General features: G+C 50.5%; 1 protein-coding gene across 2 annotated transcripts; it reads left to right on the top strand.

The window, feature by feature from the left end:
* The first annotated feature begins 1,700 nt into the window (after nt 1-1,700).
* Nucleotides 1,701-9,901, top strand: LOC101643146 (zinc finger protein 446). 2 transcript variants are annotated; one of them, XM_045292342.1, is made up of 7 exons: nt 1,701-2,036; nt 4,761-5,141; nt 5,235-5,436; nt 5,620-5,714; nt 6,764-6,848; nt 7,084-7,173; nt 7,268-9,901. In XM_045292342.1, the coding sequence occupies exons 2-7, from the start codon at nt 4,785-4,787 to the stop codon at nt 7,780-7,782; spliced, it is 1,344 nt and encodes a 447-aa protein (XP_045148277.1). In that variant the 5' UTR covers nt 1,701-2,036; nt 4,761-4,784; the 3' UTR covers nt 7,783-9,901. The 2 variants fall into 2 exon arrangements, with proteins under 2 accessions (XP_045148277.1, XP_045148278.1); XM_045292343.1 differs by lacking the exon at nt 1,701-2,036 and adding an exon at nt 3,081-3,354.
* The last annotated feature ends 415 nt before the right edge of the window (nt 9,902-10,316 follow it).

The raw sequence follows: 10,316 nt of genomic DNA, 5'->3' as shown, positions 1-10,316 counted from the left end.
GCTTTTGTGCTGTGTGCCGCTCTGGATCTGACCTTCGGTTCTTTGGGTTGAGCCAGTGACCTGCTATATTGCCTGCCAATCCTGGGAATCTTTACTTGTAGACCTGGGATTCAGTCACTCTGTAGGCAGAATCCTGCCATCTGACCTGCCAATCCTGGCTTTCCCAGCCCCTGAAGTTACTTGAGTCAGGGGTAGTCTTCAATATGACATCTGACCCACAGACTTGGAAGTTGCTATCTTCTACAATTGTGTGAGCCATTTTCTTGAGATAATATGTCTTTGAGTACATACATGCATACATATGCTTCATGGTTTTGCTCTGTAGAGAACCCAGCCTAAGACAACTGCCTCTTTGTCTATATCCAGGTTCTACTGACTACAGTTAAGTGTCTGGTATTCCCATTCTTTGCAATATTTTGTATAATTTATTATAATCCACGTAGTTGAACCCTTTGCATGCTCAGTTAAATACATGTAAATATCTTTGCTTTTATTCAAGATCTATCTGACATCAACAACATCCTTCATTCCACCTCCTCTTCGAAGCCCTGCTTTAATGTCTAGAAGATCTCTGTTGACAGAAGTATACACTTTTTCATGTGTAGTGAATTTAAATCAGTTTTACAGAGATTTTTAAGCATTTTCTTTTCTTTATGAGGAGCCTTGGTGCTATCAGATAAGCATTAGATTACCAACCATGAAATCAGAGGTTCAAAATCATCAACTGCCTGCAGGAGCTTATTTTTGCTCCTACAAAGATTTACCATAAGCCTCAGAAACCCTAGATCAGATCACTTTGGGTTGAGATCCGTATGGCACTGGGTTTCGGATTCTCTCTATGTCATCGAAATCTGAAATGCCTCTTTACTGTAGTGTGATGTAAACAAACAATGTCAGGGTCATGTCACAGATTCTAACTCACAGCAGCCCTGTGGGGGAAACCAGCCCCTCACACGGTCACAGTCCCGTAGGCGCAATTGTATGGTCAAGCTATGTAAAGACTATAGTAAAGTTGTAGAGAATAAGAGAATAGGAGAGAAAGTAAAATGAAGGAGTCAGACACATTTCATGGTAGCATGCTCACTTCAGCCCTTGGTGGGCCACATGGGGATGCAGGGGGGTGGGCGGGCCAGGAGAGAGAGCAATTTATTTTTAACCAAGGCTTATATATCTTTTGGGAGTGTGCAAGCACCCTGATTACAGGTAAAGACATGTCACAGGAAGGGGTTGTACTTTAGGTAATACAGTCATGGGAGGGGGACATTCTAGGGATGTAAACCCTATAGGAAGAGGAGGGATTAAGGGTACACATGTGACAAGATGGATGGATCCTAGATTCATGATGGTGGCCTAACCTTGATTGTCCTTGAGCTGGAGACTTGATTTATTCTGAGCTTTCAGGGGAAGCAATCCACTGTCCCTCACAGTAGGGAGTGACAGACAATAGGCTGCTTGCTTCGGATAGCTGGTGCCTTCAGTGACCTAACTTGACAATCATTTACCATTAGTTGCAAGCAGTGTCCTAGGTCTGACATATATTTGGGGGGAGAAGCTGGGGAAAAGTCTTTTTATATCCTAGAACTGTCCCTGTGGCTTTCCGAGACTCTCAGTCTTCACAAGAACAACAGAAACCCCTTCTCTTGCTCCCTTGGAGCGTGTGTTACTGCAGACTGCTATCCCTGTGGAGAGTAACCCACTGTGACCCAGGGCCGGGCTCCCTGTTGTGTAATACAGTCTGAGTATAAACTATACACTAATGTTAACATTGTATCTTATTCTTTGAATTCTAGTATGGGAAGAGCCAGAGAAAATCTATGTCAAGAGTTTTTCAAGTACGAAAAGATTGAAGATAAAAGCATCTGTAAAGTTTGCAACACAGACATGGTTGGAGAGCATGCAGCAAGTTTAGAGCGGCACCTGAAGCGTCCCCATTCCGAGGATGACGATGCAGTGCAAAGCAAGAAGACAAGGACGGTTGAGCAAAGAGTCGGGCGTGCTCCACGTTAGACGGAGTTGCCGTTTCAGAATGCCTTAAGGTGAAATTAGATACACTTGACCCTTGAGTAATCTAGGTTTTGAACTGAACAGGCCTACTAATATGTGGATTTTTTTTTTCAATAAATATATTGGGAAGTTTTTGGAGCCTTGTGGAATTTGGAAGAACTTGTAGACGAGCCACAGAGCCACATAGCCTAGACATAACAAAACAAAAAAATTAAGTAAAAGGTATAGCATGAATACATAGTAGCCTATTTTATCATTTACTACTGTAAATTGTATCCAAATCTATGCAAGTTATATTTTATCCAAACTTGTGTACACAAACACTTGCAGACCATACATGGTGCCATTTGCAGTTGACAGAGTTGAAAACCATTGTAAAAATTAATGTTAAATTATAACTGCCTCAAACTAACTGCAGTCGGTACTGTAGGTTGTACTAATTTCATAGCTGCCTCCCGTTGCTATTGAGGTGAGCTCACATACTGCAAGGACCACTGAAAATGCCGAGTGGCACAAAGCATCTATCTAGGTGCGAGCAGTTCGTCTTTCCAGTAACTTACTTATTAAAGTTAAAAAAAAGTGATCTTCCAAAATCCTTCCTCAGTGTTTCTCATCGTGTTACATGCAGCCCCTTCCATCTGGAATCCCACCGTGACACCCATGCCAAGTGCCATGAGAGGCGCTAGCAGAGGTCCCAGGGAGCACACCAAAGTCAGGACATTGTAACAAAAAGTTGCAGCTGCAGTTACCTGCCATTTCAAGATAGGTAAATCCAGCGTAAGACCGTCATAAGAAAGAGAAAAGGAAATCCGTGAGGTCCTTGCTGCAGTATGCCAGCACACACGAACACCTGTACTCTCTGCGAAATGCCTTTTTCTCTCGCACTGAAAAGGCAGCTTTGTGTGGGTGAAGGACTGCTATCAGAAAGACAGACCCCATGGCCTCTTAACACGACTCTGGAAAAGGCCAAGTCTGCATACAACAACTTAAAGCAACAAGAAGGTGAACGATCTAAAGCTGGAGAGATTAATGCCAGTAAAGGATGGTCTGGTAATTTTAGAAAGAGATTTGAAAAAAAAAAATGAAAAAAAGAAGAAGAAAAAAAAGAAAGAGATTTGGCTTAAAAAGTGTCAAGATAATTGAAGCAGCAGCTAGTGCCGACCAAGAGACAGCGGACAAGTTCCCAGTGCCATTCGGAAAATGGTTAAGGAGAAAGGAGATCGCAGGAGCAGGTTTTTGGAAGTGTTTTCTTGGGGGGGAAATGCCACGAAGGACGACGTCAAAGCACATTCCAAGATCTAAGGCAGGAAGGGACAGGCTAACTTTACCATATCACACAGATGTAATCAGGTTTGTGATCAGCTGCCTCTCTCTATAAAGCTACGAACCCCTGAGCCTTGAAGGAAAAAGATAAGCACTTTAAAAATTCAGAATATAACATGCAAAATCCATGTTGACTGTTACCAGTACGGCTTCAGTCAACACAGGGTATTAGTAAAGTCTGGCAGAAGTCCAAAGTTACGTGCAGGTGTTTTGTGAGGGGGCAATGGCGCTCCTACCTCCCCTGTCTCCCACCCCAGAGTTATTCAAGGGTCAAACAATTGTCGGTGCATGTGCTGAATTGCTCCTTTAACAGTGGTTTGTCTGAGTTAGTTGAATAGCCAGAATTCTGTTTAAAAAAAAACACAAAAAACTAAAGCAATTGCTGATTCAGTTAATCAAAAATTTCCAAACAAATTACAGAATGCTAAAGAAATTGTCTCACTTGTTTACAAAACTTAGTTCCAGAACTGGTAACTACCTAGAAAATGAATATTCTAGGATGTTGCCAGTAGATGAGTCAGGCAAGTCTAAGAATTATTCCTCACACACAACGGCCACACAGATCTATTGACACTGAGACGGAAAGACACACAGGTCTGTACATAAAAACACGGTGTGTCAAATGTTGGAGAAGTACAACACTGATGGTAAAACACGGATCTAATATGATTAAATCTGTTGGTTTGCTCAGAAACGATAGTGGCAATAAATGGTCAGTGTCAGGGCAAAAGGACAGTATTTGAAGACTTGACTAGGTGACTGAGCCCAGCAATGGCATTCCCTAGTTCCAGCCCAATGGGTTCTCCCAATGGTCCTAAATCACTCCCTGCCCTTTTTCGGTGTCCCCTAGAAACAGCCCAGAGGTTACAGGCCCAGGGTTGCCCCTAGTCTGGCCACATCCTCACTTCCTAGTGTAGTGTCAGTGGAGGGGAGTTAAAAATGGAATGCCCCCCGCCTTGAGAAGCATAGACCCAACTAAGGTGAAACCTACTAGGTGGGTGAGTCCCACCCCTACCCCTCTCTGGGCCAGGGGAACACTCATGCTCAGATTTGTCATGCTCCTAGCCCCCTTCATGCACCTGGCCCTGCAGCCCCTGGTCCCCCCCTTGGGTGGAATATCTTAGAGGCCACAAGGACAGGCATCACCTCCTTCCCCCCACCTCCTCTTCAATTCTCCTGGTGAACCTGAATCTCCCCTACCTAACCTTCACCCACCATCGGCCCCTCCCCCTTATAGCAAACACATTGCTATTCCCCTGGCACCCCCTTTCAGTCGTCCCCCAAGGCTTCCTCTGCTCTCACATCCTAGCTTGACTCGGCTCCTGTGACTCCTATGTCTGGGAGGTTTCCATGTCCACCCCCAGGCCAGGGTCCTCTGTCCAGCCAGTACCCTTGCTAGGCGGATTCCCAGCCACAACCACTCTTTTCTGCAGGTCCTGGCTGGCAGATCCAACCGGATGTTCCACGCAAGCATGCCATCCCCACCAGGCCCCCTTCACCTGTCCCCCGTGGACCCCACAGCCACCCTGGAGGAGCTCGAGGCTGCACGGCTCAGCTTCCGCACCTTCCGCTACCAGGAGGCAGCGGGGCCCCTCGAGGCCCTGGTCCGGCTGCGGGAGCTGTGCCGGCAGTGGCTGCGGCCCGAGGTGCACTCCAAGGAGCAGATGCTGGAGCTGCTGGTGCTGGAACAGTTCCTGGGTGCTCTGCCCCCCGAGATCCAGGCCTGGGTGCGGGAGCAGCAGCCAGGCAGCCCTGAGGAGGCCGTGGCCCTCGTCGAAGGGCTGCAGCATGACCCCAGGCGGCTGCTGGGCTGGGTGAGTGGGGCCAGCCGGGGCCAGCCTTGCAGAGAGGTTTTTGAAAGGCACAAAGGCAGGCTGGAACTCCAAGACGTGCCTCTCCCTCCTCAGATCACAGCTCATGTTCTGGGGCGAGAGGTGCTCCCAGCAGCCCAGAAGACTGAGGGGTCCTCAGGGCCCCTCCTCCCCTCGGGGGCAGCGGAGACCTCGGGGACAGCCCCTGTGGAGGGGCCACAGCTTGCCCAGATGGACAGTCCTGCCCAGCTCAGCTGCAGCGTGAAGGAAGAGCCAGATGCTGATGGACAGGAGATGGGTGAGGGGGGGCAGGGCACACTGGTGGCAGTGCGTGCATCTCTGGGTCCCGGGTAGCAGGAGCACAGGGCAAGTGACTGGCAGGGGTGGTGGTCCTGCTTGCTGGGGGTGGAGGCCAAGGCAACAGCACCAACACAGGCTCCTATGGCAGCTCCTGACCCTGTGTGTCAACCTTGCTTCCCAGTTCCCCTGGGTCCTCTGATGCCAGCCCAGTCCCTGGAGAGGCGCCTTGATCATCAGAAGCCAGCCTCTGCATCCTTCCTACCTGCCAGGATTCAGGTGAGCATTTCCTGGTGGAAGCAGGATGCCCCTGGTGGCTACCCTGTCCCCTGCCAGCCCTCCAGGCCCTGTGACTGGTGGGTCTTGTGCTCTCTGCTGCTCAGAATTTGAATGGGTTGCCAGTGATGTTGGCCCTAGAGGCTGAAGGGTGGAGGGACAGGCTGGTGGTCTGTATGTGCGATTAGGAAGACTTCTGACCTCAGGGACACCCAGTGTAGATCAACCCCCACCCACCTCCTGCAAAGAGAAGCCTGAAGGCTCACCGTTCCTACCATGGTCTGAACGTTGCGTGTACCTTGGGAACAGGACAGGGTTCCTCAACATAATGGTGATTCTTGAGCTCCAGGAGCCAGCCCTATCTGCTGATCACATGAGGCCAACACAGGACACTGGCCTCCTGGGAAATTCCTTACAGGCCAGCCAGGCCAGCTGTGATGATAGCATTGTGGGTGCTTGGCTGAAGGCTAAAGCAGAGTTGTGATGGGTGTCACGTTCCTGGGAGCCCCTACATGTGGCCAGTCCGGGTCCCTCCTCCCCAGGCGCCTTGTATTTCTTCATGGGGCTTCAAGAGCTTCAGTGTGAAAGGGGTTCCTCCCCCCACCTTTTTTTTCCTCAAGCCAGTGGTTTGACAAGTGATGGCTTACTTGTTTGGGGGTCTCAGGTCTCTGCAAGTCCTCTGCTGTTCCCTCTTGATATAATACACCCTGTTCAGAGGAGGGTGATCGGTGGACTATCCTTCCCTGAAGCCCACCCATGAGTCTTCAGCTTCAGACCATTGGGTTAAGACCTTGGGTGGGAGCAGCCAATGGGGAGGGGCAGGCAGCAAGGCCAAGGAGACGTGCAGGAAGTTCCCTGCCCCGGCTCTAGCTACATGCCTACATGCCCTCTGCCTGGCACACTGTCACCTTGACTTCATCCTTATGCTGGGAGGGATGCTCAGGTAACCGGCCCTCACCTCCAGGTATGAAGGCGTCACAACTGGGCCAAATAAACTAAGGGGGGAGCCACTGGGTGGGTTGCTACAGACTGACGTGGTCATGCCCCTGCAGGAGGAGTGGGGGCTGCTGGACCCATCGCAGAAGGAGCTGTACTGGGACACGATGCTTGAGAAGTATGGGACGGTGGTCTCCTTGGGTGAGGACCTGGGCCCCCCTGGCCTCTGCATCTCTTACCCAGGTCTCACCACTACTCTGGGGGGCGGGAGCACTCACCATCCCCAGAAAGTATCTGCGTGGGGTCTTCATCTCCTCCACCAGAGGCTACCTGGCATCTCCAGAAGACCAGCCCAGGTGTCAACTCCCTCAGCCCCCACACCCCACCTACTCCCCGTGTGAGTTCCTAGCGTGATTGCTCTGCCCTACTCTGCCAGGGATACCGCCCCCCAGGCCGGAGGCACCCACTGTGGCTGAGCCAGGGGTCCCATGTGCATGGAAAGGAAGCTGTGCAGGCGTCTGCCCTGGTGAGCACTGCTCCTCGTCCCGGCCGCGCCTCCACACATGGTGGGGACCAGCCCACGGCGCCAAGCTCACAGGCTCCCCTCTACCCTTCCCCAGGAGACGAGGGTCGGAGCCCCCGCGAGGCACCTCCTGGCTGCACAGAGACCTGGCCACTGCGGGCCCCAGCTGCCATGTGTATCCCAATTCCACAGGTGCCTGGTGTCCCAGGCAGGGCCATGTCCCCCAGGCCTGGGCCTGAGCCGGCGCTGGGAGTGCTGCACGGGAAGCCTTACACGTGCAAACAGTGCGGCCTGGGCTTCAACTGGAAGTCGGTATTCGTCATCCACCGGCGGACACACGCCGGTGGGCAACGGGCCACAGGGGCCAGTGAGAGGCTGCCACCACACCCCCAAGAACCGCCTCTCCACCCGTGGTGTGCACCGCCGACAGGCCCCTGCAGTTACCCGTGCGAGGAGTGCGGGCGCAGCTTCAGCTGGAAGTCGCAGCTGGTCATCCACTGCAAGAGTCACGTCGGCCAGAGGCGCCACTTTTGCAGGGACTGTGGCCGAGGCTTTGACTGGAAGTCCCAGCTGGTCATCCACAGGAAGAGCCACCGGCCTGAGGCTCCATGAGCCGATGGAGAAGGCCTTGCACAGCCCCCAGCCTGACTCAGCTCCTCGGCCTGGGGCCAGGAGGCTCTAGAGACAGTGGAGTGAACCAGAGGTCACTGTTGGGGGTACCTGAGGAAAGGAAGCGTTTGCCTCCCCTCTAGCTCCTGCCTTGGAATGAGCCTGAGTTTGGATCTGCTGCTGGCTGGTGGCCCCAGGGTAAATCCCAAGCCTTGGCACCCCCAAAAAGTGGCTGATCTTCCGTCTGTGTCAAAGACCGGAGGAGCCTTTGAAGGGAAGCCAGCTCCTCTTTAGGTAAGACGGCCGAGGATTTGCTCCTGCTGAGCTTGGGAGCCACAGGCTGCTCCACGTGCCTCCGCTCCTCATGGCCCTCAGGGGGCTCTTTGGAGTTCTGAAGCTCTGCCTGCTTTCAAAGCCAGCCCTTTGGGGATGAAGAGTCTCAATCTGACGTCTCCTGGAAAAGTCCGAAGATCTCGCAGCTGGAGCTGGAGAGTTGCTATGCTTAGGAGAAAGGACAGACCTCTGCCCTACACACACACACACACACACACACACCTCCTGAAGTCCCCAGCCAGCCCCCTCCCCCCTCTCGCCCATGTGCCTTCTTACTCATTGTCGTCTTGCTAGCACGGAGTCCTGCATAGGCCACCAAAAGGAGGGCCAAGGTGTGAAGGGTGCTATGGGCAGGTTTAGATGAGGCCATCAGCACCTTTGGATCAGGCTTACATTCCCACAGTCCACATGATAATTCAGAATAATCTCCCTGTTTAGGGATCCTTAATCATATCTGCAAATTCCCTTTTGCCAAATATTGCAATTTATTCACAGGCTGTAGGATTAGGACATGAAAACCATTGTGGACCCATTGTTCAGGGAAGGTGAGGATGGTGGTGAAGGCATGGTGTCACACAGGGCGGAGAGCAGTTTTGAAATAAAAGTTTTTAATGTTTACCAGTTGTTGCTCAATTAGAAAATTTTGAAATGTTCAAGAGGAAAAAAATATGAAAATGGCTTCTACTTTCGTTTTCTAATGTTAATTCCAGGCAGGAACCTTTTTAAAATATAGTTCCTTATTAGCTTAGTAGGTGTCATTTTGAATTACGATCCTTTCACTTCTTCCCCTAGGTTATTAAAAATGTTTTTAAAGGCCTGGGTGAAACTTCCATTTTCTGGTCTGTGTCATTAAGTCTGCTGAGCCCAGAGAGTTCCCCACTCTTCCCCATGGCATAATAAGCTATGAATGACACTCGTGTGTATGCATCTCTGGGGAACTCTATTTTCTTAAGAAAAGTTTCCCCAAGTGAGACTTTTGAGTCACAAGGAACATGGGGGCCCAGGGAAATGTGGTCCAGTGAATGGAAATGGCCCTTCTGCCTGAGTAGGCCACAAGTTTTGTGGCTACTGTACAATGTTTGGGTGGGGCCCACCAAGGGGGACTGGGCAGCCCGTTGGTAATGTAAATAAGGCTCAGGGGACCGCGGAGGTTCTTGGGTATCACCAAGTCAGTTCCAATTGATAGTGGTCCGTGTACAATAGAATGAAGCACTGCCCAGTCTTGCACCGTCCTCACAGTTGCCCTGTTTGAGCCCAGTGGCCCATACACTCACTGAAGGGCTTCCTGTCACTGATCTCTTTCACCCAGCAGGGAGCTTTCTCCTGGGATGACGTCCTCCTCGTGATATGTCCACTGTAGGTAAAATGCAGTCTTGCTTTCTTCCCATCTAAGGAGCGTGCAGTCTGCACTTCCAACACCTGCAGCCACAGAGTGTTCTTTTCTCCGTTCATGATGTATTCCGTATTCGTCACCAACACCACAACTCAGCCATCGATAATTCTTCATTCTGCCTTCCTTATTTGTTGTCCAGCTTTCATATGAGCTCATTGAAAGTACTATTGCTTGAGGCAGGTGAAAGTCATTCCTCCAGGTGGCATCTTTGCTTTTTAACGCTCAGCAGGCTCTCGACTGCAGTCCCAATGCAGTCCACCATTTGTCTACCTGGCTGCTGCGTCTGAGGGCATGGAAAGTGTTCCTGAATTCCCATGCTTTACAGTGGTACCCACAATTGTGGTGATCCATCAGTTAAATACCTTTGCATTCAATAAAAGACAGACAGACATCGTTCAGCCAAGAACCGTTTGACATCACAGCGACACTGCTCATTGCATGTCTTGTGAATCTGGCATGAGTTTCTGGCAGTTCACTGTTGATCTATTACTGCAGCCATTTTTAATTCAAATATTGCTTGCATGTGGTACTGATAATATTTGGTAATGTCTGCACTCTGTTCGTCTTTCCTTTGGAATGGGCACAAATTTGGTTCTCTTACATTTGGTTGGCTAGGTAGCTTTCTTTTAAACGTCTTGGCATGAGCGAGTGAGCTCTTTCAATGTTTCTTCTGTTAAACATCTCCAGTAGTAGACCCTTTTGAGGTAGGACCATAGAAATAAAGTGTATGGAACTCTAATGATGGCATCTGTCAGTGTTATCATCTCGTAGACTTGAATGAGTTCATCCCGGAAATGGGAGGTTAGGGTTA

Source organism: Echinops telfairi, unplaced genomic scaffold (genome assembly GCF_000313985.2).
Source record: "Echinops telfairi isolate 266 unplaced genomic scaffold, ASM31398v2 ScPeMD7_655;HRSCAF=1070, whole genome shotgun sequence".
In the NCBI taxonomy this organism is placed as follows: Eukaryota; Metazoa; Chordata; class Mammalia; order Afrosoricida; family Tenrecidae; genus Echinops; species Echinops telfairi.
Note: the sequence above shows the minus strand (reverse complement) of the source record. Positions and strands in the feature narration are given on the sequence as shown.